The 27616-nt window shown below is 46.7% G+C and overlaps 1 protein-coding gene across 1 annotated transcript; it reads left to right on the top strand.

Annotated features, from left to right (window-relative positions):
- On the top strand, positions 1–26902 carry TXNDC5 (thioredoxin domain containing 5). The gene is made up of 10 exons (XM_053920364.2): positions 1–363; positions 3428–3577; positions 8810–8915; positions 15300–15396; positions 17902–18017; positions 19964–20050; positions 20683–20823; positions 23714–23796; positions 25278–25407; positions 26549–26902. The coding sequence occupies exons 1-10, from the start codon at positions 101–103 to the stop codon at positions 26669–26671; spliced, it is 1296 nt and encodes a 431-aa protein (XP_053776339.1). The 5' UTR covers positions 1–100; the 3' UTR covers positions 26672–26902.
- Positions 26903–27616: the final 714 nt, after the last annotated feature.

Below are 27616 nucleotides of genomic sequence, written 5' to 3'. Positions count from 1 at the left end.
GCGCGGCCTCCGTGGGGCGGTGCGTGGGGCGGTGCGCGCGGAGGGCTGGCGCGGTGGAGCGGACCGGCCGCCGCGGCGAGAACGCGCCAGCCCCACCGTGATGCCCGCGCGCCCCGGACGCCTCCTCCCAACGCCGCCTCGGCTGCTGGCCCCGGCCGCGGCGCTGCTGCTGCTGCTGCTGGGCCGTGGCGGCGGCGGGGGCTGGGGCGCCAGGGCCCAGGAGCCGGGCGCGGCGGCGGACGAGCCCCCCGCGGCCGACGGCGGGGTCGGGGAGGACCCTCACGCCAAGCACCTGTACACCGCCGACATGTTCACGCACGGGATCCAGAGTGCCGCGCACTTCGTCATGTTCTTCGCGCCCTGGTAACCGGCAGCGCCGTCTCCTCGGGCCCCGGCCGGCGTGCGCCGGGCCCTCCGAGCCCTAGTCTGCGCTCCCGGAGCGGCCCAGGGCCCAAGGGCGCCGGGAACCGCGGCGAGCCGGGAGCGCGGGGGCGGGGGCAGTGCGGGCTGGGGCGCTCGCGGCTGACGTGGCGCTGGGCGGCCCGGGCGCCGCTGGAGGGGCGGTCCCCAGTGGGAGCCCGGGCATAGGCCGCCCCTCCCCGATCCAAGTGCCCCCTTCCCGGGACGGGGCGAGGGGAGGGCGACCCTTTGCCCTTTGTGGCTGCCGGGAATCTAGAAGCCGCCCCTCAATCCCCTGCGCCAAACTTGCTGCGCCGGCCGGAGGCAGCGGCCTGCCTGAGCTGCCGGACCCCGTGGGCCACGTGCAGCGACCGCTGGCGACCAGAGGTCCCGCCGCGGACATGTACACGTACACGTCCGATTCCGTTCACGCGCTGCAGGGCTAATTTATGAGAGTTTAATTGAAAAATTGGAATTCACAACGGTGTGGTTTCCTATTTTGTGTGCTCGTGAGGTGGGAAGGGGTGGCTGGCCCAGGCAGAAGAGGGTCCCTGTGGGAGAGTAGTGCGACTTCTGGGGACGCCTCTGCAGCCCGGAGTGGACGGCGAGCCGTGCTCTTGGCTCTCACTGCAAGGCTCACTGAATGGCACCTCCTGTCCTCTGCTCTCTTGGGGTCTGCTCCTCCAGAAAGTGTGGCAAAGCTCACCAAGTTGAACGGACGGTGTACCTCTTGCCCTGGTTCTGGGATGGGGACTTTTGGGCCTCCGGGCCAACCCCAGAGACCCCTGCCCTGAGAGTTGTCCTAGCAGAAGACAACAGATAGTGCTCTTCTTCCACGGCAAAGATGCCCCAATGAAGGGAAGTTCTCATGGGGCAGAGCAGAAAGCTGGTGTTTGGGCACAGGCAGTTTGCAGACTTACTGCAGAATTTGGCGTCCTTCCCTAGCATGGGGGAGAAGCTCATTGAGATGTGGGAAAGGGATGTGGGAAGGAATAGAGAGAAGATGCCTGAGAAAAAACGGCCTATTCAGAAAATGTGCTGGCGGAAGCTGGAGGAAACTTTGTTCCCTTTCTCCCCATATTCAGGCTACAAACTGTATTTCACTTCATTTGGAGTTAAATCACCTTGGGGGGGCGGTCCGAGTCACCACTATTATGTATCAACAGTGTTTAAAGTTCCTAAGAACCAACTGACTTGAATTTTCAGAACCACTTTTTGTGTAGAAAATACATTGTACATAAAAATAATTAGTCATAGTTACTCTGTGAAAGAGTATTCGCAGAGTAACTATTGCAATTATGTACACTACTTAATTGGAGTTTATACCAGTGGAATAAGTGTCTGTGAATTTCTTCTTATTTTTAAAAGAAAAAAATGACATAGTCATAGTCAGTCCATGCAGTGCCAGTGGAGGTTTAATTTCGGAGTCTCTAATACTTACCAGCTGGTCCTGGACTGAGTGAGGGAGAAGACTGGCAAATTTGAGCCCTTGCTATTAACTAAATTCCTTTCTCATTGTATGTGGTTTATGGTCTTTTAGGTGGATGCCCCCAGAAAAAGTAACTTAAAGTTTTTATTTAAAAAAAATGTTTTTATTTGCTTCTGAATAGTCTTACTACAAAATATTTAAACAGATGTATGGGATTTTCTATGACAGAACTTAAAAGTTTGACTTTAACAGCAGATTGAAAGTCATACGGCATATGCTGTGGGGTCCCTCCACCCATCTCTCACCAGTTTCAGCCTCTCGGGAGTATTGGAAGCCAACTAGTGATTCGGGATCGGGGGTACCATGCAATGAAAACATTGATCTATGCATTTTTACTCTGAACCAGACAGATGTAGGGGAGTCCCACTGCTGTAGATTCTATGCCACCATTTCTTGGGCTAGTTTGTAGGTCACACTGAACCTGAAGGCGACAAAGAGGTCCAGGTTGGGGCCACCTCCTTGGGAAGACGAGGTAGCTTTGCTCTATTACATGGCCACAAGCCACCTTCTGAATACAGCTGCTGTCTCAGGTTCGTGCTGTAGCCAGAAAGGTCCCAAACCAGAAGTGCCAACTACGTGACACCTGTGGAGCTATCACTGAGAAATTGCCAAACACTGAGTACATGCCAAGCGTGTGCTAGATACAGGGAACACAGTGGTAAAAAGGATGGTGCTGTCTTCTTGGCCTTTGTACCACATATACTTACCTGTAACACTGGTTTCCCCTCAGAATTATCTTCCAGAAAAGGGAACTGTATTGTATTCGAGTCTTTTATAAAGCGGGGATTCTCTTAGCTCCCCCGGGAAGTGCTGCTTAGGGAAGACACATTGGCTTGAAGCGAACGTTTTTTGTGCTACCTTTAGATGAGTATTATTGAGATCATCTGTCAAAGAAGAAAAGAGATTTTATTGAGAAATTATCTCTCTGCTAATGCCTCTGGCTTGCATTAGCAGATACTTGGTTGGATAGCAGAAGAGACCTGACTGAATAATAATGGGTTAGGTATAGCAAGAAGTGCTAAGCTGCTGCAGGAGAGGGAGAGTGAGGTTGCTTTCCAGAAGAGGAGGAGAAGAAAATGGGTACCAAACAGCCTGGGAAGTCAGGCGGACCTCTTGAAGGAAGTAACACCCAAACTAAACCTCTGGGCAAATAGGAATTAGCCAGGTGGGTTTAGGAAGGAAGCGTGAGAGAGTGTATTTTGTGATTCCCAGGGCAAGCGAGGCTCTGGCCCTTTCAGAAAACCACAAACACTGCAGTGTGGCTCAGGGGTGGACTGACTGCAAGGGAAGGAGGTCGCCAGGGCATCGAGGTGAAGTGGGAGGCCAGCAGTTGGGATTTCATGCTGTGAACAGTACAGGGACGTTCTGGTGGGTCATAAGCAGGGGAGTGAGGTTTTGTAGTACTTGAGAGCTACCCCTCTCTGCTGTGGGGTGAAGAAAGGAGCAGCGAGTCCTGTTGCCCTGTGGACATGGCTGACAAGGTGGGTTGGGCATCCTCTGACCCTGCACTCAGTGTGCGTGTTACTCACCTTGTTACAGGTGCGGGCACTGCCAGCGGCTGCAGCCCACTTGGAATGACCTGGGAGACAAGTACAACAGCATGGAAGATGCCAAAGTCTACGTGGCGAAGGTGGACTGCACAGCCGACTCGGACGTGTGCTCTGCCCAGGGGGTGCGAGGGTACCCCACGTAAGTGAGAAGGGCTCTCCGTACCTTCCAGGTTTTCCACAGCTTGTGACCAGCTGCCTTTGGCCGTAGAAAGTCCACGTTCCATTTCTGGTATCTTCCTTTGTAGGTGAGGAGGGAGGACATGCTAAATTTAAGCAGGCAGTCCCTGCTGTTAGGGAAAGGTTGTATTTACCGCTGGGTCTGTGTTAGATGCTTTTTGTGCCTTGTCCGGAAAAAGCCTTTTGTTAATCAGAGTTGAGGTTGCCTGTTTATAAGAGCATATGTTTGCGACACAAAAATGGCCATCTCCATGAAGTCCTGTCACGTTTGATGTTCACAAGTACATTTACACAATGAGTATGGATTTTGTCATCAAATTAGTATGAATTTTTGGTCACGCTATTATTCCTAAGCATCCTTCCTAGAGTAATTTCCCAGGAGACAGGCAGAGGCTATTTCTGCTGGACAGAAGGTAACAGGATGGAATACAGCAGTTGTGACAAGTGGTGCTACTTAACTCCCTTGACAGTTAAAAGAGTTTTTTGGTTTTAAAAAACAGAAATTGAAACTGACTTAATAAACAAAAGAGGGGAGTCATTAGTAGGCTATGGGGGAAGCTCTGTGAGATTCAGCTCCAAAGGTTTGGGAGCCTGTTTTTCCTGTGCCTCCCTTAAGGTGACTTAACTTTCTGGCTCTGCATCTCCCTGTTGCCATGGTGTTCTTGGGCCCACCACTAACCTGCCCGGCTTGGATGGGGTGTTCATTCCGAGAACAGCCCTTGTGGCCAGAGGGGCAGAATCTTGTGCAAAGACAGCAGCCCTGTTCATGCCACATGGCGACTGTTGAGTGAAGAGCCCTTCTCAAAGAAAGGGAAGATGCTGTTTCCAGAAGGATGGAGGAAGGGTTGGTACTGCAACTCCCAAAATAGTTGTTCAAACTGATGAGTTTAGTAAAGTCTATATTAACCCTGAACTCTGTCTTCAAACCTGAGTGTCACCGTGGAAAAGTGGAAGGAACTCTGGGCTGGAACCTAGAAGCCAGTGTTTGAACCCCAGCTCTACCATCTACTTATCATGCAGCTCTGGCCACACTATTTAAATTCTGAGTCCAAGCAGGTTGCCGGGACTCACTTCAGCCCCCTAAATGTCCTTATGAAGTAAAATGTGTGCAAACCCCAATCTGAACATCCTCAGAAAATGTTAGGTTTCCCCTAAAATTTGGAAATTCGGCATTTCCATATAGGATTCAGAATTCTTGGTCTTTGGTGAATGCTTGCTGATCTAAGTGCCGTAATTCAAATCTACATCAAGTCAGGTCAGATAGAGAGAAAATTTCCCACTATATGTACCTACCTAAAAGGCATCACTGTGCTATGCTTCACAGCATTGCCTTTAAAGTACACTCTGCTTGGATGAAGAGCATCCCAAAGAAGCGGTCAGTGAGTAGTGGGAACAGGTGAGGAGGTGGATGCTTACCCGTTGAGAGCCTGTTACTTCAAGGTACAGGGCCAGTAGAAATGGTTGGATGGTTTACTGTGGTGTCCTATCTGTCTTTTTTTTTTAATTTTATTTATTTATTTTTAGAGAGAGGGAAAGGGAGGGAGAAAGAGAGGGAGAGAAACATCGATCCATTGCCTCTCACATGCCCCCAACTGGGGGCCTGGCCCGAACCCCAGGCGTGTGTCCTGCCCTGGAATTGCACCGGCATCCTTTCAGTTTGTGGAACGACTCCCAACCCACTGAGCCACACCAGTCAGGGCGTGGTGTCCACTCTTAAGCAGCTGGCCATCTGTGGCCATGTGGCTACGCACACCACAAAGCATGCCAGAGGGAAGGCGGACGACGAGAGCTGCGGTAGGCTGAGAGAGCACGTGGTAGGGGCAGCGGAGAGGGGAGCAGAGGGTCCCACCTGGACCTGGTTATAGAGCTCTCTGGCTGCAACTCCGTTGATGCTATTCACAGGTTTTAAAAGGTCCGTCTTGGATCATGTGTTCTGGTTTTTATTTAGGAGATATGTTCACACCCCCCCCCAAAAAATGCCCTGTTTCTGTGTTGTAAAAAAAAGTAAAATGTGCTTTTATGCTCTGCTGAACCAGGTTTGGGAGGGACCTCTGTGACCTTGACACACAGGTGCCCGAGAAAAGTCTTTACTGAAGGCAGGAGGCGGAATGTGCTGCACAAAACCGTCACGCTGGGGCATTCAGAGTTACCTGTTGAGCTTGTCCTTCCTCCAAAACGGCACTCATCTCAGAGAGACGTGGCAGGGCCTGAATCGGGCAGTGAATGTGAGTGCCTGAGCTTCCGTGTCGTTCTCCCTGGTCACCTGGAACTGGAGGAAAGGATTGGGCATGGAGGGCATTTGAGTTCCCATACCCGTACCGGTGGCTCACTGCTCAGGAAGGTGTTTCGAGGTCTTCCTGTTGAGCCAGAAAATGATCTTTATCATCTTGGAAGACATGAGCAAGGGCAGGGCTGAATGAAGGAGGTTTCCTGGAGCCATAACAAAGCACCGCAAACCACCTGGCTGAAAAACAGAAATTTATTCTCACAGTTCTGGAGGCTGACGCCTGAAATCAAGGCATCAGCAGGGCCCTACTCCCTCTGAAACCTGTCAGGGAACCCTTCCTTGCCTCCTCCCAGCTTCCGGGGGTTTGCCGGCGTCTTTGGTGCGCCTCGGCTTGTAACTGCATCACTGCGGGCCTCCGTCCTCGTGTGGCTTCACGTGTGCAGGCCTCTCTGTTCAACCCGTATCACCACATCATCAGTTGTAGTAGAACTGTCATCACACTTTGCCAGTGACCCACACATGGCTTTCTTCTCCCCTACAGTCTCCTTGAAAAAGAAATGGATCAAAACAATAACAACAACAAAAACAAATGCTCGTGTGGAGGTTCGTGATAGAAAAGTTTGGGGCTGTACTGTGGTCTTCTGCGCCATAGCGCTCTCTCCATCGCCTCCTCCGTCTCCATCTGCAGTGAGAACTGAAGTCAGGCTGTAAAGGAAGCTCTGATTTTGGCCCTGGGATCTATAAACGTTAGGAAGACTCTCAAACTTGGGCAGACAGAAAGATTTTCAATCCAACAGGAAGAGGGTTTTTTTAATTGTTTATTTTGTTTTGCTTAAAGCACACCCAATTAGAAAAATATCACAGGTTAGGTTCTACTGATTTTTAAAGTTAGCAAAGAAATGGGGAATGAGTGTGACAGTGCCTGGTATTTTGAGGATCCTGAAGCTCTTTGGTGGAGGGAGATGCTCGGAAGATAGAAGGGAGGTAGAGAACAACAGTAAGCATCTTCTGGTTCTCTGGGCAAAGCTCATACTTCCAGAGTTTCATGTGGTCCCAGGGGTGGTGTGGGCATTCATCATTGTGAGATCATACTTTGGAGTTGCTTAAAATGTTGAACTTCAGGAAGTCCCAGGCACACTGGCCAAATCTAGCTAGGTTTTAACCTTTTGTTACGCTTGTAAAAGTATAAGTTGCTGAGGAAGCAGCACATGTGAGCTCTGTCTGGAAAAAGTCCAGCTATTTTTAATATAACAAGAATGGGTTGTGCGACATCAATGTAACCTGGCAGCAAAGGTGACTGGACGGGAGTGCACATTCGTGAACGATGACTTCACTGTACTAGTCAGTGGGGGCGGTAGACGCCAGTGAGTGAGCATGTGTACTGTGTGGCCATGGCATTCAAAATGAGTGAGTAGAGCAATGAATCTGCATCAGATTTTGCATAAAGCTTGAACATTCCTCCGTGGAAACTTCATATGATTCAGGAGGCTGCAGCTGTGGGCAACTGGTGATTGGCAGCTTCATCACAACAAGGTGCCCACTCATGCATCACGTCTCGTTCAGAGTTTTTTGGTGAAACATCAAATCACCCAGGTGACTCAGCCCCCCACAGTCCAGATTTGGTGCTCTGTGACTTCTGGCTTTTGCCAAAACTAAAACCACCTTTGAAAGGGAAGAGATTCAGACCATCAATGAGATTCAGGAAAATAATAATGGGGCAGCTATTGGGGAAACTGTGAGGTCCGAAGGTGCCTACTTTGAAGGGGACTGAGGCATCATTGTCCTGCGTACAATGTTTCTTGTATCTTGTATCTTCAATAATGTCTCTTTCATATTACATGGCTGGATACCTTCTGGACAGACCCAGTTTATTCTTTATTGGAGGCACATTAGTAAAGTCACCTAAACCCATCACAGGATCTTAACTTCTGGATGAGGCCAGGAAGCCCATTTTAATTTAGATAACCTACTCCAGCCAATGTGTTGGTTTTCTCATATAGCTGTGAAACTTCATTGTAAGGCATTTGGGGAGATAGCTAATCAGACCCACAGTTCTGATTTCTGCACATCTGACTTTTTACCTTTTGACAACAAACACCATGTATTGCTTGTACAAGTGTTAGGGGTGTTTTAGATGAATTGGCTTGCCAAAATAAAGTTCGTCTGTGTTTTTTCTGTCAATAGCCATATTCCTCCATCCTTGATACCTTCTCTTGGTTTTGTCAATGGAAGAATTAATCCCCACCACCCCCATTCCTTGACACCTTCTACTAAATTTTATCGGGAGCATGTTTTTCCATTACCAGTGGCATGATACACGATTTGGATGTATTAATTTCAGCCTCTGGTGATGTCTTTTGCTCACCTCTAAAGAAATGCTTCGTATTCTATCTGCAGATATCGTCAGAGGCTAATATGTGTAGAAAAAAGGAAAAGACTCCTTCTCTGTGGGGAAGTGAGTAGACTGTATCAGCCAATGTCAAGGTTGTTCTTACAGTTGGAGACTTGAATTCTCACAATCCCTGGATATTCATGCTTTGTAAGAGTAGAATAGCTGACACGGTAGCCTGGAAATACATTTATTGCAAAACAATGCTACTTCTATTACAGTTCTGACTATGAGAGCCTGGAAGGGTGTCCGATACCGGCAGGGGAAAGCTCGAGAGTTCTGCACGACGGAGCGCTTGCCGCTTGGCGTTGAATTCACGGCATTAGGCTTGATGTGTTCATCTCAGCTTTATTTTTCTTGAATAAAATGTAAAATGTTTGAAAGTTTAGGATTAAGTGAGTGTATTATCTTTTCCTTTTGCAAGTTTTGTCAGAGAGTGGCAGCTGCGTGCCTGGCCGCAGTCCATTGGTGACTCATTTTCTGATTGCTCCACTAAATGAGTTTGCTCCCTGATAAGACAGTGCTCTTTACTTAGAGCAGTTTGATCTGCTCCCTCTAATCGTTTTTTCCCCTTTCAGCTTGAAGTTTTTCAAGCCCGGCCAAGAAGCTGTGAAGTACCAAGGGCCCCGGGACTTCCAGGCACTGGAAAACTGGATGCTGCAGACCCTGAGTGATGAGCCCGCTGTGAGTGCACAGGAAGCCCCTCCCTCTCTTTCTTCCTACATTTTTGGGTAATAAAGAGGCCAGTTTAGGTGAAAAATTAAGGATACCATTTTAAGGCTAGTTTTAGCTTTATAGAACTCGTTGGTATAAGAAGTAAAGATTAGCGTTTTTCCTTCTCAGTTTTTTCATTGTGGTAAAATTCACCGTCTTCACTGTCGTTAGGTGTGCAGTTCAGCCGCGTTAGGTTCATTCGTCACGTTGTGCAGCCGTCGCCACCATCGTCTCCAGAGCTCTGTTCATCTTTAAAACTGAAACTTTGTATAATTAAACACTTAATTCCTCATCCTCCCCAGCCCCTGGCAACCACCATCTACTTTTTTCCTCTATGATTTTAACTCTTAAGTACCTGTGTAAGTGGAAAACACTAACTTTTTAAAAACTTTTTTACTATGAACTATTCAAACATGACCAATAGTAGAAAGAAGAGGCTGGTGCAGCAGTTTTCATCCCGCGTGCCTCAAGAATTTTAAAACAGGCAATACCTGACTATTTACTCAGGGGCACTGACCTCTTTTCCCTTAGAGTGTCAAATAAGAATGTGACAATAGCCAATGCAACAATACCCTCTGGTGTAAATGAGGCTATTTATCTGACAAAATTATACCTAATTTTTTGTCAGATTGGCAAAATACGTATTTTTTGGTGTGCCACAAAACTTTTGTAATTAGTTTACATGTGCCACGAGATGAAGAAGGTTGAAAATCGCTGGTCTAGTGAATGCTGTGTGCGTGGTGAGGGCTGTGACGAGGATGGTCCCATGTGCCCGTCCCCCAGCTTCAGTAACTCTCCTTGTTTTGTCTTGCCTGCCGCTCTGTCTCCAGTTTGGCTGCAGAGTCAGCCCTGTGCAGTGTCGTTTGTAGGTATTTGAGTATGTATCTGACAGATCCCCCTAGTACTTTTTAACGTGGCCTCACGACTGCCACCTGTAATACAATTAGCAATACTTCCTCAGCATCCGAGGTTGACTCTCACCCACCTGGGGTCAAGACCAGGCCTGAGCCAGGGTCTCCTGTGCCGGCCAGCTTTGCCCCCCCTGCCCGCCTCCCACAGCTACCAGCTGGCTTGTACTCCCACTCCCTGTACCCAGAATGTGGATCTCTCCTTTTCCTCCCCACCCTTAGGCTGTGAGAGCTAACCAACTTTGCTGATAATGTAATTTAATACTCTTAAAACTTATAGTGTCCTAATGTTCCTCTCTACATTAAGGGTAGTATCAGGAAATTGGTGGAAACTATGATTTCTGAGATATTTTTTAAAGACATAGCTGTGTGTAAAATGTTACTTATTTAGAAAAATTTATAATCCTCTCCCTCTAATTGACATTGGGAGTCCGAATTTTTTTAAATTACCGTGATTATAAACAATGCGTTGTGTCCCTCCGTGTGTGGTGCTTCCAGGTTAACACTGAGTGCCCAGGCCCACCGAGGCCCAGCTGCACTTAGATGGCCTGTGGAATGTGTTGGTGAGGGACTGGGAGGAGGGCCAGTGTTCCCATCCTCTGTGTTTCTGATGAAAAATGTAAGAGCAGCCGAAGGCTTTGAACGTGATTTCAATTTAAAACTTAACTTAGACTGCTGTATTGTGTCAGGTAGGAATTCACAGATGTGGAGGTTCTTTTGCTCGTGTGCAATTCCAGCAGTCTTTGTGGGGCTCGGGGGTCTTGTGGTGTGTCAGCTCTCCCCCAAGTGTCACAGCTGTTCAGAAGCTGGCTGCTTCCTGAGTGCATCTACACCTGACATTTTAGAGTCTGTAAGTGCGTGATGAAGAATGTTGGAATGTGGTGCTGAACAAGTTGGCCAGAGTCTTATCTAATTTTAGGTAATGGGAAAACCACGAAGCTCTCAGAGGGTACATTTGCATCTCAGTTTTGGCAAGAAAGCTAGATAAGCCAGGTGTGACTTTCATACAGATTTAAACTTCAAATTGTTTCCTTTGTGAAAATGTTCTCTGATGGGGGAAGCTAATTTTAAAGAGGAGTTAATAATAGTCCCCCCCAAAAAAACCTTTTAAAATAAACATTTTACAAAAAAAAAAAAAAAAAAACAAGCCCAACCTCCTATGCTGACTTTTTTTTAAGAAACCAGCAGCCAGTATCAGGATGGCAGAGAGACTTCGTCTGTGGGCCGACTTCCCTTTAGTGGGTTGATAGCCTGAAGTACAGGCTGGAAAGATGGGGAGGCCAGGTCTAGGCACTGCCTAGATGCTTTGAGAAGTAGTATCCTGTCTCTTGTGGTGGGTGGGGCATGGTTGTGTGGATCCACCCATCACCGCTGTAGAACCACAGTTAACCCACTGGCCACATCTCAGTCACTCAGAGCAGTAGGGATCTCACACAACTGCCGAAACAATGGTGGTGTGCCTGACTGTAGAAACAGACTTTATATTGTGAATGGAAAATCCTTTCCAATTTGAACTTTGCTGTTTATTGTAAGCAAAAACTGTTTTAGAAGTTTTTCTCATCTGTATTTATACCTAAGTAACTTGATATGTATATACATTTTTATATTTATACAGGATAAATTTAGATTCCCCTCTAGCTATAGCAATAATAAAGAAACTCAAAAACCTACTGTTTCTCGTAGTCTACTCCAATTTTTATATTTCCATGTTTGCTTCCATATTTTTTCTTAAACATTTATATCAAGTTTATTTTATTAATTATCTTTTTATATAGGTATGTTGTTTTATACCAATCATATATTATGTGGATTTGCTATAATTCAGCTCTTTTCTGTCAATGGCTATTTAGTATTTATAATTTTTTTGTCATCAGAAGTGCTATAAAGGAACATGTTTATCTTTATAAAGGACATTTTTCCCCACCTTTCAGATATGTTTTTAGAATATACTCCCAGACATAAAATATCAAGACAGGAAAAAAAAAGCAAGACCACTTTTACTTCTATGTCATTGCTCAATATTGGAAGAGTGCTGTCTTAAGAATCTAAACTGGGAGCTAACATGGTGACGTAGGCAGACATGGCTCGCCTCTTCGCACAACCACATCAGAATTACAACTAAAATATAGAACAGCCATCATTCAGAACCATCAGATATCAAGTTGAATGGAAGTCTGACAACTAAAGAATTTAAGAAACCACATCCATCCAGACTGGTAGGAGGGTCTTAGACACAGACTGGTCTGGCCCCACACCCAGATGGACAGAAACTCAGGAGGGACATCTCACAGGTGAGGAATTGCAGACCCACACCAGGGCCCCCAGCCCAGGCTCCATTGCCAGAAAGACAAGTCCCCTCTACTTCTGGCTGTGAAAACCAGTGGGGATTGAGTCAGTGGAGGAGACTGCTGGAGCCCTAAGCAGTTCCTCTTGGGGAAGCCACACATAGACTCACCTACTCAGACTCACTCCCTCTGAGCTCCAGCACCAGGGTGGCAGCTTGAAAAGGCACCAGGGGTATACAGGGAGAGACTCAAATATCTGGCATTGCAATGAGCAAAGGCCATTGTCCCTTTGCTGAGCCCTCCCCCCATAGAGCCGGTAGGCTGGTACCATGTCTGAGACTTCATCAACCTAACACTGTGTGACCCACCTTGGAGACCCACAGAGGCTCTACCCCACCCAACTTACAGGCCCACCCAAGCTGCTTTTCCATAAAAATGGCTGGTCAGAAAGCCAGATTAGAGTCAAAGTTTGGCTTCACCTAGAAATCTCCAAGCCTAGCACAAGTAGCAGCCATCTCAGATTGCTTTATAGCTCAGGCAAGGTGCCCCAGGCAAAACGAAAGTGGTGACTGACCTTGGCCTTCAGCACCCGGGAACCCCCAGGATCAGCCCACCAAGTGGACAGCTACAGACCATGCTGAAGCACCACCACCCTGCCCCTGCACAGCTGATCCTCCACAGAGAACCGGAGTTGGTGGTCGGTGGTCACAGCCAGTCCTTGCAGCTGACTGGCCTACGTAAATCCCTCGCATTGATCTGCCAACGGCAACCAAGGCTCCACTACAAGAGGAGGGTGTACTCAGCCCACACAAAGGGCGAACCTTGAGGACCCAGCTTGGGTGATAGAGGCAGTTGTACCACTGGACCCTACGGGACACCTACTACATTAGGCCACACTACCATGAGATGGAGTCAAAGCAGCGCTACCCAATACATAGAAACGAATGCATGGAGGCTGCCAAAGCGAGGAGACAAAGAAACATGGCCCAAGTGAAAGAACAGAACAAAACTCCAGAAAACTAAGCGAAACGGAGAGAAGCAATCCATCAGATGCAGAGTTCAAAACTGGTTATAAGGATGCTCAAGGAACTTAGTGAGGACCTCAGCAGAATAGAAAAGACCTGGTCAGAAATGAAGGGTACAATAATTGAAATAAAGAACAATTTACAGGGAAATAACAGTAGAATGGATAAAGCCAAGAATCAAATCAATGATTTGGAACATAAGGAAGCAAAAAACAACCAACCAGAACAAGAAGAAAAAAGAATCCAAAAAAAATGAGGATAGTGTTAGCAGCTTCTGGGACAACTTTAAGGTCCAACATTCACATCATAGGGGTGCCAGAAGAAGAGAAAGAGCAAGGAATAGGAAATCTATCTGAAAAAACAGTGAAAGGAAACTCTCCTAAGTTGGTGAAGGAAATAGACGTGCAAGTCCAGGAAGGGCAGAGTCGGAGAGTCCCAATTATGGATGCAAAGAGACCCACTCTAAGACACATCATTATTGAAAGGCCAAAGGTTAAAGATAAAGAGAGACTCTTAAAAGCAAGAGAAGTTTGGAAGGTTGCCCAATGGAGGGAGGAGGGAGAGAATGGGTGAAGAGGTGAGGGGATTAAGAAGTACAAATAGGTAGTTACAGAGTAGCCATGGGGATGTAAAGTACAGTATAGGGAATGGAGAAGGCAAAGAACTTATACACATGAGCCAGGGACATGAACAATGTTGGGGGATTGCTTGAGGGAGTGGGATGTGCTGGGTGGAGGGGTGCCAAAGGGGAAAATCAAGACAACTATAGTAGCATAATCAATAAAATACAATTTAAAAATATACAATTACTCTATTTAAAGAAAAGAATCTAGAGTGTACCCATTTCTGTGATGTGCTGTGGTGTTCCCATGAGGGCAGGCACGTCTCTGGTGTCTGCCCCAGAGCACAGGAAGTGAAAGTGTCCCCTAAGTGCCATAAATAACGTCTCAGCACAAAAGCCCTTTGAACACCTTATGATACACAAAGTGTTCTGTTTCACCTTTTTGGAACTCTTAGCCGTCATTCCCTTGAGCATCCTTTTGTGTGGGTGCTTAGCATTTTGAAAGTTTGACAAGCCAGCCACAGAAGGGAAAACTTCATGGGCTTTATGATTTCAACTCTGTACACCTTTGAGCTGTCAGCACTTTCAAAGCTTTTAATACATAACTTTCGATCTTTTTAATCGAAAAATGAACTGCCACAAAGCAAATGAGTAATAACCATGTGTCTCCAGCAAAGTGGTAATTCAGAGATCTTTTCTTTACCTCAGCTGTATGGCCTCAAAAACTGAGAAATGTAGAATTGTGTAATAAGTACTACGGTAACTGTACAGTGGTACACGTTGGTGTTTGCTCAGGTACTGGCAGAAGTGTCTTTCTTAAAAAGCCACTTCTTGCACCTTCGTTGTTTGTGTCTGTCTCAAACTTAGTCCTATGAGTTATATTCTTTTTTAAAATTACAGCTCGTATTTGCCTGTGGTTTTCTCTGTTGCCTTGATTCATCTAAATTTACCTTCTCATCACCTACCTTTCTCTTTTGTCATGTCCTTCAGAGTTTTCCTTCACAGTTTTTTTCTTTTCTCTTTTTTGCCATTTTTGTGAATAAATGATAGTTAGGTCGTTCTTTTCTCTGGTGGTTTTTCATTCTCAGTTTTGTCTACTTTGGTACCTTTGTGTGTTTGGGTACTTCTTCCTTTAGAGCCAGTCGATCAGGAATTTCATTTTGTAGTCTAGGTGAAATCTCAGATTGCGTTTTAAACGGTGGGACAGAGTGCTAGGGAGGGAAGGACCTATCTTTCCGTTTTTCTGCTCTGTTTAGTTGTGTTTGGGGCAGCAAAGGACAGGTTGAGGTGGAGACGGCTGCCACCTGCTCCCCTCCGCAGTCAGTGCTAGGACATTGCTGGGGAAGGAGGAGGAGATTGGCGAGGGGCTTCTCACTGAAGCGTCTAAAGACCTGACAGTCCATTCCTGCCCTGGCCTCGCCTCCCTCAACACAGCAGCATCCCACATAGCTGCAAGGTAGCAGGTGAGGAAGATCTGCAGAAGGCTCTGGACAGACACAGGTCACCTCTCTGATGGGTTTCACTACGTTTTCATGAACAGACTCAGTGACTGTGTTCTTGTTTCTTCCCGTTAGACACCAGAGCCAGAAGTAGAACCACCCAGAGCCCCTGAGCTCAAGCAGGGGCTGTATGAGCTCTCCGCGAGCAACTTCGAGCAACACGTGGCACAAGGTATGGCAGGCGCATTTGTGGGCATTCCCAGTGGGGTACATGCCTCTTAGAGCCACTGGCCACCCATCACTCCCTGGCTTGCTGGGCTTGTCCTTCTTGCCACTTGAGGACTCATAGGAAGCAGCATCTGTGGCACGTCAGGATTTCTCTCTTCAGGACCCATTAACATCACCCATTGACATCACTTTAATGCTCTTCCTTTAGGAAATTATTCCTCCTTTTTTCTCTGTTCTTATGGAAATGTGATTTTTTTAAAGCTTTAATTTATTTATTTTTAGAAAGGGGGGAGAGAGGGAGAGAAATATCAGTGTTTGGTTGCCTTTTGCGCGCCCCCTACAGGGGACCTGGCCTGCAGCCCAGGCATGTGCCCTGACTGGGAATCGAACTGGAGACCCTTTGGTCCTCAGGCCGGCACTCAGTCCAGTGAGCTGCACCAGCCAGGGTGAGAATTTTAATGCTAAGCTAAAGCCATGGATGTGGAAATTTGGAGTTCATAAATCATGAGTGACATACTTGATTTGTGCACTAGCTGGACAGTGCATCCTTGGGTAAGAACATGTTTATATTCATGTTAATCGTGTGCTTATCGATCTGAGGCAGAAACACTTTCTCTAATCTGTTTAAACTACAATTTCGTTTGTTTAGTGGAGCCGTTATAACGTATGAAGTAGAATACATGCTCTTTACACATAGAATCTTTTTTAGACTATATCTCATCTTCGAAAACAGTCTCCTAATATTAAAATGCTCTGTGTACAACTTCTAATATCAGTAAGTCCTCCTTTCCTCAGGTTTCAGAAGAGTTGGCTCAGCAGCGAATGACTTGAAAGTAGATTCAGCTTTCTTGCTGACTCCCTTCCCAAATGCTACCGTGGAGAGAAATCCTCCCATAAGACTGGGTTGGAAATGTTGTGAAAAGGGGCTTAAAAATCATATCTGGCCTTGTAACTTCATGCCTGCTGAGAGTCAGCCCCACCCCACTCAAGATCTAAATAAATTTTTCCCCACCACATTTAAGGTAAAAAATAACTGTGATGCCTTCAACAGTTTTCCATTTTCCTTACAGATGGCTATTTAATTTGTACCTGTGCCCTGACAGTGGAACATTAAGGGGTTTCCCCTGCAGGGGATGCACTTTAATTTGAGACTGGCTTGGGCTCCCTGCAGGTGTGCCACCAAAATCACCTTGTCCTAGACCACTTCCGCAAACCCTTCCAGGTCGCTCCCTGAGCAGGTCATCACTGAAGAACAGTGTTTAGAGATGCCACAGCCTCGTTTCAGTTTGGTCTCGGCCTGATGTCTTTTTGGCTCCAAAATGGTCAAGGTAGAACAGCCTAGGAAAAAAATCTCCAACCTCTAAATAATGACATTTGAGGATTTGGTTTTTGTCTTCCTAACCAAGGGAGTAATATTGTTTTTTATTTTAATTTTTATTTATGGATTTGAGAGAGAGAGAAACATTGACTTGTTGTTCCACTTGTTTATGCATTCATTGGTTGACTCTCGTAAGTGCCCTGACAGGAGATTGAACCCACAACCTTGGCATACCGGGGCACTACTGGGCCAGGGCATAATAGTTTCTTAAGCCTGTATTTCATTGTGAAATAAAACACAGATATAGGAAACAAAGGTAGGGCTTGGTGAATTGTTATAAATTGTCCACCCTGGAACCATTGTTCAGTTTGAGAAATAAACCAGCCAGCCTCCCCGTCACAGCCCCCTGGGGAGGCACCATCCTGACTTCTACAGAAACCACTCCTTCCGCTTCTTTATGGTTTCATCACACAGTGTGTGCTTCTGAACGCTACCGTTTAGTTTGGTCTTTTTAAAATATATCCCACTTAAATCTGTTTAATCTTCATGTATCCCCGACATCTCTTTGTTTCTTACATTCTGTTTGCTCACCACTTAGGTGTTTGACTTGTCGACTTCCCTCGAGTGTGGCCTTTGCTGATTGTCTCCTCACAGTGTGGTTTAACGTGTGTCCCTGATTTCTCTAGTCCCTGTGAACTGCTTGCTGCTTGGATCGAGAGACAATACCAATTTCCATTTGATGTTTTTGGGGGGTTTGGGCAGGACTTCATACCTGCTGAAGTCTTTCTGTGATGTTAGTGCCTCGATTTGTCCATTCATTCTGGCCCAAATGCTGCTGTTTTAATTCAAGCATCCCATCTTTTTTTTAGCAAGAGAAACTTGTCGTTACCACTTGGTTATCCAAGACAGGGTAGATGCCTGATTCTTTCCCTTTATTTCCAGTTTTCCAAATAATAAGTTGGTTCCCTGTTGTCTTCCAAAGATGATAAATTAATTTTTGTTTTGAAAATGGTTACGAACTCGTGAATATAGACATTTTTGATGGAGAGTCACTTTTTACCAGTTAAAGGTTTCACACTGAACTGAGCTTTGCAAAGGGACAAAGATCAGATGCTTCCATTCAATCTCTAGTTAGGTGTCATGTAAGTTACACTCCCTTTTCCCTCTTCTCTGCCCGGGCTCCTATGGAAGGCGACCACTTTATCAAGTTCTTCGCTCCATGGTGTGGTCACTGCAAAGCTCTGGCTCCAACCTGGGAGCAGCTGGCTCTGGGCCTCGAACATTCCGAAACTGTCAAGATTGGCAAGGTAAGTGAAAGCCCTTATTAAACTGGAAATAGACTGCCTTTGGCTGGATTAATTAGCAGAGTAGCCCATTATTCATTCTGCGTGCAAAGTCACAAACTTGATTTATTATTTCCATTTAGTGCGCCACTTGATAATTCATTTCACCTTCCCAGATGGCAGCCTGGTTTCGCATGTGCTGGCTTTTCCACAGCCTAGAGATAAATTATGGCTTGGGCTCCTCTGTTTATTTTGAAGCGACGGCCAATTCTGAATTGGCAGCCCCAGAACCCTTTCTGCAGAGATAGGGGGCAAAGCCTCAGAGAGTGTTCACTGGACGCACTTGGAGACTGTCCACATTTGATCTCACCCAAGAGCTCCTTCCTGAAGGACGCTCGGCTCCGCGCTCAGGCAGACGCACAGAAGCCCCTCCCCGTGGTGAGCCCCAGCTTGCTCTGCTGCCTGGAATTCTTTCCAGCTTTTCCGACTTTATGCAGAGAAGCCAGAAGTGATGTCTAACAACTTCTGTGCCATCAAACACTTTTAATCTTATCCATCCTCTGGCACCCACAAGCATCCCTGCCTGGATTTCCTTTAATAAAAATCTCATTTTCTACATTGCCAGGGGGCTGATTTCTATACAGAAGCCGTGCTATTTGTCCAGGAATTCTAGTTAACGAGACAGCTCAGCATGGTGAGATGGTCAAAAGCATAAATCTGGGAGTCAGATGGACCTGGCTGGCCAACCTAGGGTGACCTTGCTATACCTCATTCTCCCTCTTTGTGAAACTGAGATGAGACCGAACCCTGGTGGTCACAAGGATGAAAGTAAAAAGCTTAGCCTGCTTGGCTTGGAGCCAATGGCTAGTAAATTGTAATAGTTGTTAGTTAAATGGATTTTTCCAAGGTTGCCTGCAACTTTCCATAATATGTTCTAGTATATATATGTATGATTATGATTTTATATTTATTGAACATTTCATGGAAGTAATCATAAAATAATTTTCTTGTCTTCTGTCCTCCCTATTTCTTGTATCTTTATTTTTTGAACTTTGATAGGAGATTATTTTCAGTTTATGTCACTAGAGTGGACACAGTCTCAGTAACTGGTCTGTGGTCCTTCATCTCTGGACAGACATGTGCCTGGGGTAAACTGGACCCAAAAATGCATCCCCCCGCTCAGTTTTCACTTGAGGCTTCCTGTGCTTTAGTTTAACACTTTTCTCTACTCTCTGATTTTAGTCTTATCTGTTAAAGTAACATTTTTCATCCTGCTCTACTGACGCAGTGGAAACTGTGTGGTCCCGCATAGTCGATTTTAATGCCGGTAGAAAAAGAAAGAAGTGACTTTGGATAAAATGTTTCATGAAAATGTTGACCAAGCAGAATCTTATAAAGATTTAAAAGGCATAAAATATCTGAAGAGCTGCATTAGTTGGTAAATTGAGTTTATAGAACCAAGGACATAGTGTGATCTTAATTTGACATCTTTTTGGCTTCGTCTTTATCATATACCAAGTACTTCTATTTAAAATTGACTACTTACTCCTCCTTGATTTTAAAACTCCACAAGTTTGGACGTGAAAATACATTCCCACGCTAGCACTGTGACTGGCGTGGGTGTCTGCCACTGACGGCCAGGCCCACCCTCCCTGGATGTCGGGCGAGGCTCCCCTTCTCCTCCTTATTAACCTGCTCAAGGTAAAGTGTTGCTTCCTAAAAATGGGCATTTTAAGTGAGAGAAATAAGTCGTGACTCTAAGGCTTGTCATCCCACTCCCTTAGCTTAAGAGTATGTTGAGGCAGCTTTAGGAAGAGTCTCTGCAGAAACTGCAGCTTGCTGGCAGAGATGCTGTAGATCGGGGGCTTGACAGTTTTTCTTTAAAAAAAAGACTAGTGAGTGCCCAACAGGCCATCTTTGTCAGAAAGGCTCACAAAGAGACCGACTGGGGACGTGATCTCTATTTATAGGTTGACTGCACACAGCAGTATGAACTCTGTTCAGGAAACCAGGTTCGTGGCTACCCTACTCTTCTCTGGTTCCGAGACGGCATAAAGGTACGTCTTAGTGTTGGGACAAAATGTTTCTCTTAACCACAGTGGGCTGAGTCGTCGAGTGGCTTAACAGCAGTGGCAGAGTGCCAGTGTGGACTGTTTGGGCACTGGGTTAAAGGAACACATGTAATGAAATAAAGGTACCTCTCTTAATTAATAAGATTTGGGTAGTTGAGAGAAACTGTCAGTTGTTATGCTATTTTGAAACCTTTCATGTGGCTCAGCTTATCACTGGAATAACCCAGATCTACTGTCCCAGGGTAACTGAGCTCTGATCGTGACCTCTGAGCAGGGTTCACGTTCACTCTTGATAAGGTTCTCATGCCCTGCCTCTGTCCCTGGCTGATGGTCAGCTTCTCAGCGATCTGAGTCGGCACCCAGGCTTCTGTGACTCATAGCTCTGCAGAAGGAAGAAGCTGTAAAGTTCTCTCACCAAAGCCAAACCCTCAGTTCGTAATCTGTGCTCTCCCATTTCAATTTGAGCACACAAGCCTCGCACAGCCCACACCACCATGGGAAGATCTCTCATGTGAGGAGGGTTCACGTGGGCCATTGGGGTCGGAGGAGATAATGAGTGGCTCAAGCATTCAAGCACACTAACTTGACCGTGTTGCTGTGTGGCCTTATCCGGACAGATTGACCAGTACAAGGGAAAGCGGGATCTGGACTCCCTGAGAGAGTACGTGGAATCGCAGCTCCAGAGTGTGGCCACGGGTACCCCAGAGACTGCCCAGCCCTCTGAGGCCCCAGTGCTGCCTGCAGAGCCTGAGGACAAGGTGGGTACACACCCAGCACTGCCCACAGGGCCCTCTCCATTCTCCTCTGATGCTTGGGACAGAAGGACAATTTAAGGACAGTCCAGAGCCATTCAGATGGTGGTTGCCACTGACTTTTCAACACAAAGCATTTTCTTTGACTACTTTTACATGCTTGTAAGGGGTACAAGGAAACAAGAACTTCCCCGAAATTGAAGTGAGGAAAATCCTGAGTGCAGGCAGAATCCCTGGGAAATTCCTCCCTTTGATTCAGTCATCACGGTACTTGAGGATATTTGCTGTGAAGGCTTGTCTGCTGCCTCGTGGGCCTGCATTTCTCTTCATTTCCACAGTGTGCTCTAGTCATCTGACCTGTGGTTTGTAGAGACCCTGAAAGGCGCACAGAGGAAAGGCTGTGCGCACTGGCAGTGAAGGCACATGGCTGCACAACACTCACTTTGCTTGGGCAGTCCGGCTCACCGAGGGGCACCTTCGTTCATTCGGACAGTGTGAGGTCTCAGATTCATTCGTTCTGCGATGGCCACGCCCTTGCTATGTTTCAGGCACTGTCCTTGGCCACCAGGGAACAAAAACAAGGCCATTTTCCTGCCTGTGCAGAGTGGTGGGCCTAGTGGGGGGACATGAGGTCACATACATGCAGATGTCACGGGTCCTATGATAAGAGTAGGTGCGGAGCCAGTCACTGTTGTTTGAGAGGTGGGAGCAGAGAGGCAGGAAGGCTTGCCTGGTGAAGGAAGAGGGTGAGCAGTTGCCCTGTGGAGGGAACCAGCCGTGCATTTCGGGGTGGGCAGGCGGTCGGCTGGAGGCGGGGGCAGAGAGAAAGGGGTGCGGGCAGGATGCCGGAGAGGAGCTTGTAGGAGCTGGTTGCAGAGGACTCTTGTCGGCTGGCCAAGGATTTTGAGCATATTTATAGGGATCCAGTAGAGGGTTTGAATTTTAGAAAAGACTGGCAACAGCATGCATGAAAGAGGTGGAAAACGGGTGGATTAGGTCGTAAAAGATGGTGAGACCCCAAACAGGCTGTGACGGCGGGAATGGAGGGAAGGAGTGGAGCAGCGTTCGTGAGTCAGCTCTGTGTGTACAGTCAGCGAGCATAGGCGGGGTCCGAGCCGACTCAGATTTCCAGCACATCTGGTGCACCACGGCACCGAGCACAGGCAAAGGGCCAGTGGGGAGCAAGCTGATGCATTTAGTTTTCAAGATGTTGGTTTTGAGGGCTGTGGTGGATATTTGGGCGACAGCATCCAATGGACAGTTAAATATTACCAGTCTGGAGCTAAAGCGGGTTGCGTATGCTAGGGTTATGTGTATGAAGCTTAGGGAGAAGCTGACACTGAGGCCGTGGGTAAAATGAGATTACTTAAGGGGAGTCAAAATGTTTTTATAGGAAATCAGTGTTTGGATTTCCTAACTGAGAACCATAAGGCCTGTTTGTCAACACATTTCCAAACTAGAATGTTTTGTGTTGCTACTTCAGTTGATACAGCTAGACTTTGTAGCATGCCAGGTTCGTACCTGGGACACCGGACACTGGGGGCAAGGGAGGGGCAGGGTGAGAGGGCAGCAGCCAGACGTGCCTGATCGCCTCCCCAGTAACTCTCCAGCCCTCGGCACTGACAGGAGCGGTCACGACTTGCCGGAGCCCCAGTTGTTTGAGTTGCAGAAACCAGTGAAGCCACCTACCCATTCTCCCAGGGTGGGGGAACAGTGGGCCTCCTCGTCCCCACAGCCCATCCCTTACTTGGACTCTGGCAGGTTGGGGACTGCCTGGGTGTCAGCTAAAAGTTGAAGTTTGGGGTTAAGAAGTAAACAGATGAGTTTGTAGCTGTTAGGACCACGCGTTAAAGGAGTATGTGTATCATGGTGGTTATGAAGGTCATCCCAAATTGAGTATAATTACACACTCTGGATGTTTTCATCAAACACAGAATGGTTTCTATTTATAATAGCTTTTCACCATTAAGTGGGTCGTTCAGTCAGTGTGGCGTCGTATTTCTGAACATAAAGAAAGATGGTAGTGTTCTACAGGGGCCCCTGGCACACCCCGCCTCCCAATCACTGACACGCGTGACTCGGCGCCAGACTCGAGTGGAGCAGCCTGGTACATTTGCCACATGATAAATCATCCATGTTCCTGCTCTCACGAGAAAATCGCAGATGTGTTTTTGGAGAAACACAAGACATGATTCTCTAAAGAACTATTGAGATAGAGTCGCTGTAGGGCAGACTGCCTTGTGGCACCTTTTTCCTAATTTGTCCAGCCAGGGCTTAGATGAACAGTTTTTACATTTACTTTGAATTTAAAAAAGGAAAAAAGTCTTCTATGTAGAACACATCATTGCCTGTGCTTTTGTAACTTTTTGTCAGGTCCTCCTGTGACACAGAGAAGGTCAGTTTTCTGAATCCATATAACACGACAGCGGTTGAGTCAGGGAGAGAAGCCACGTATGTACAGACTTCAGGAGGGCCAGTGAGTGGGTCTGTGAGCTCGGTCGGTGTTGCAGGCTCCACGCCGGGGAGGTCCGGATTCAAGCCCTGTCCGCCTGGAACTGCCTGGTCCACACTGTAGAGCCCTGGAGGACAGCAGCTGCACCTCAACTCCCCTGGGCAGGTGGGGAGCAGAGCCCTGTGCTGTGACCTGCCACCTCCTCGAGGTGTCTCTTGGGCTCAGGGCCCTCGGGACCTATGATGGATCTTTGCCCTACAAGAGGCCACTGCTCTTTCCTTTGGTGTAGTTTGTGAAGTGCAAGTTCTATGGATATTTTTGTGTGACCTTGGAGTATGCATAACAGTATTTAAAAATGTTGATTCATATTTCTGCAATCCCAAAGCATGATCCCACTGTGCTCTGAGTGATGTATTTGAATTGTGGCCTTTCCATCCCCTGAAGGGCACTGTGTTGGCACTCACGGAAAATAACTTCGATGACACCATTGCAGAAGGAATAACCTTCATCAAGTTTTATGCTCCATGGTAAGTGTCTCTGTAATTAGAATCTACTCTGTCCTGGTGCACTTCAATCCCATCATATTTTTCAGCTCATTAGCCAGCCCTCCAGGCTCATTGTTGGGCGGGAATTACACTGACACCCAGGTTATGTTGTAGGAAATAAGGAGGTGTTCTTGTGATGCTCTTGTCGTCAGGTATGTTCAGGTTTGGTGGTATTCATAAACAGTTATCTATGGTGAATGATGTTAATTTATTTTAAAGTTCAGTCTGCTTTGGAGAAAACATAGTAATGGAGGAGAGTTATGATGGCCATACAAAACTTAAGTTTTGTGGTATCCGTGTGCTTTTCCAAATAGATGGCTCTTTTCGTTAAATAAACCATGGACATCATGTTGTAGCTTTGCTCCTTAGTCTTTCTACATGTTACAGAGACATCCAGTGGAGCTCAGCTTTCTGGTAGTGCCATTCAGTATGTTACCCGATCACCTGCCAGCTTCCTGCCACACGGTTCAGGGGCGAGGCCAGAGCAGAGAGGGCCAGTGTGCACATGGTCTGAGAACAAGGCAACCCAAAGGGGTGGGAAGACGAGAGGTCCCAGACTTCCCATGAGCTACTGTAACTCAACATGTCCTTTAATTTCTTGAAACCTCAATTTCCTCAGCTATAAAATTGAAGAAGGTTTTGTCTTCACAAATGAAATTTCCCTTTGGGAAAGCAGAGTACTAAAGAGAGTGTTAGATTCTGTATTTCAAAGCGACCAAGTAAGGTCACCACATATCATGTTTGTTCTTCAGTCTGATTTATTTTGGATATTTATGAGAAACCACAATAGCAGAGAGAAAAAGTTAACAAGCACAAGACTTGTATGAGTTGTGCAGTTCAGTTCTTAAAAAATAAGAAACACTAGTAAATAATGCCTTAAAACTGTTTTCTAGTTTTTAAAAAACCTAATGCTGTAGATCAAGTTTGAAGATAGAAGCTCCCCTTTCATTGAAGGGGAGCGGGGCCGTGTGGTGGGAGGGGGGGTCAGGAAAGGGCCAGCAGAGGCGGGGTTTGAACGAAACTTGGCTGCAGCCTCGGTGCCCACACCAGATTGCTGACATGGGAGGGGAGCTGAGATGTTGTTTCGAAATGTTGAGACCGTGAGCAATCAAATCTAAAATGTTTTTGGCATTCAAGTAATTTAAAAAATAAATGTTTGGAGCCTATTTTGTTTCCTGTTTATTTCCTTCTGCCCATGGTGCATTCATAAGCCAGTTAGCCCGATTTACCATATCATGGAAATGGTTTCAGAATCCAACTTGTTTTCAGACCAGCTTGCTTCTATCAGGTGATCCAAAAGTCTACTTCAGATCGACTTTGACTTCCTTGTTTAGGATGGGGAGGATGAGAATGGGAGAATGTGGAGTTTTATACATTTCTAGACAATTGTTGACGGCAAAGCTTGACTTCGGCAGTGAAATGGGCCCAGCACTTCAACAAGGCTGTCATTGTTCTGTTTCTAGGTGCGGTCACTGTAAGAATCTGGCTCCTACTTGGGAGGAACTCTCTAAAAGGGAATTCCCTGGTTTGGCAGAGGTCAAGATTGCTGAAGTGGACTGTACAGCTGAACGGAATATTTGCAGCAAGTTCTCGGTGGGTCCCTGTGGATGGAAGGAAACACTTAGGGGCACGCTGAGCTACTTGGGGCAGATGGCGGTAGGGCCGGAATTTGGTATTGTGGGCTCAGCCAGGATCACTCACGCTGCCCTCACTCCTCAACAAAGCGCTTTTTGTGTCCTTTTTAGGTGTTCTGTTTTTTCATTTTGAAAAGCAAGAGATGCTTGCTCAAAGCGAGGCTTTCTCCCTCTGCTAGTACACACATTTCAGTGGGGCTGGGAGGCCTCACCTTCTGGGTGCGAGGCTGGGCAGTGACAGACTCCACACTGGGGGGTGGGGTGCCTCCCAAATGCATGTTCTTAGCGGCACAACAGTCAGCTTCTTTGCAGCCTTTGTCATCAATACCTAAGTGGCTCATTTTTTTGGCATAAACCAGCATTCTGAAGTACGATGTTTGAATAAAGGAAACACTTGAATGTAAACTCCCACCTGAGAGGGCCGTACCAACAAGCCAGTCTCGGGTTTGGGTTGTTTACGTAACGGCTGCCTTCTTTCGGAGCTGTTTGCACCACCCGCTAGCCTGTGAGATTTGTAGTGTACGATTTTCCTTTGTGTTGGAGGCTTCTAATGTTTATCACCTCATCAGATCGACACAGATGTGGCACAGACATTTTTTAGTTATTGGAAGATGCCAGTTACTATTTTTTTTGTGTGCTTTAAAACTCTCAAAAGAGAAAAGAAGTGAGTTGCAGCTGAAAAATCTGTCGCCTTGTGGCTCTCGCTACTACTCAGTATGGTCCACTGAGCGGCCTGGGCATCACCAGGAAGCTTGCCAGAAATGCAGAGTCTCGGGCCCCACACGGACCTGCTGGACTGGCAGGTGAACCCTCACCGATCCCCAGGGCAGCGTGTGCGCGAGAAAGATCGAGGTTTCCGCTTGCAGGGAAAGGCAGCCCTTTCATTCTGATCTTGAATGTAATATAGATTGGAAAGTAAATAAATAGCCCCAAGGCTTTGCTTTCTGGACTGTCTAGTACTTTTTAAATAGTCTGTTCACTTAAAAAATTTAACCATAGACTTTCTGACCACAACGGTAGGTGTGTTTCTGGTTTTATTTAAGAAGTAATTTGTGTGTGATTCAGACCACTGGTTTTCAGACCGAGTGTTTTCTTTAAAGGTACGAGGCTACCCCACGTTGTTGCTTTTCCGTGGAGGAAGAAAAGTCAGCGAGCACAGTGGAGGCAGAGACCTTGAATCGTTGCACCGCTTTGTTCTGCGCCAGGCAAAAGACGAACTGTAAAAACGCAGGTGGACGTCGCCTGTCCTGCCTGGCCACCTGGGCCCAGTGGGGAGGAGCCAAGTCACACCAACGTCGCGGAGTTTCAGGTGGTGGCGGTGGTTCAGAAAGCTGAATATACTGAACTTGTGGTATCTTCTTTGTGTGTGGGTTTTTAAGCCAACACACTCTACAGATTCTTCATTAAGTTTCTCTAAGTAAATAATGTAACTCATGACCCCTTTGCAAACTAAATATTTTCAGTGGCATTCTTTCATCCCCCTTAACCCTCTCTTGATGGAATCTAAATGGTTTCCTTTGAGGCTAAAGTAGAGTTGAGGAAAATCAAATTGCTGGATTGTTTTTGGCTCCTGAGTGACTTCGGGGAAAGCATCATCCAAAGCCTAGTTTTGAACTGCCCATGAGCCTGGAAAGGTGGCCGTGTGGCAGTATCGATGTGCCTCTGATCTGAAGGTCACAACTGACTTACTAATGATGTGGTTGGTCCGGAGCTTGGAGCAGATTTAAAAACAAAACCCCGCACCTCTGGAAGATACCTTCACGCCACTCCCGGATTGTGTTTCTGTTGGTACTTCTCTCGTCGTGAGAGGTTTGCCACAATGAAAGCAGTGGCGCTTCAGACGAGTGCCTGAGTAAGACGAGGCTGAAGCCATAATCTGATGTGCGTGTCGGTATTTGTCCAGTCAGTCATTACCGTTCAAGGGATACGATTCTGTTTGCTTCTCATGGGTGAAAGATTTCATTAGTTATGTTAGCATTAAGTCAGGGTCCCTGTGAAGGTATTTAAGATTTTGAGTCCGTGTTGAAGTCCGTGTTTAAGATTTGATGTCTCCCATGGAAAATGTGGGCATGGGACGTTCCACAAGACTGGTCCCGACTGTTCTATTAAGTCATAAGAAGATTCTGGTTGTATTTGTCACCTGAGGCAAGAGGACTAGACGAGCTTTT

This window comes from Desmodus rotundus, chromosome 3, assembly GCF_022682495.2.
Source record: "Desmodus rotundus isolate HL8 chromosome 3, HLdesRot8A.1, whole genome shotgun sequence".
NCBI classification, from domain to species: Eukaryota; Metazoa; Chordata; class Mammalia; order Chiroptera; family Phyllostomidae; genus Desmodus; species Desmodus rotundus.
The sequence above is the reverse complement of the archived record's forward strand: the minus strand, read 5'-3'. Positions and strand labels throughout refer to the sequence as shown.

Bases quoted from the DNA above. Each gene is read 5' to 3' on its own strand.
- TXNDC5 (XM_053920364.2), top strand. From the start codon at position 101: ATGCCCGCGCGCCCCGGACGCCTCCTCCCAACGCCGCCTCGGCTGCTG. The intron at 20,051-20,682 runs GTACGTCTTAGT...TTATCCGGACAG, and splicing joins GGTTCCGAGACGGCATAAAG to ATTGACCAGTACAAGGGAAA. The intron at 20,824-23,713 runs GTGGGTACACAC...CATCCCCTGAAG, and splicing joins CTGCAGAGCCTGAGGACAAG to GGCACTGTGTTGGCACTCAC.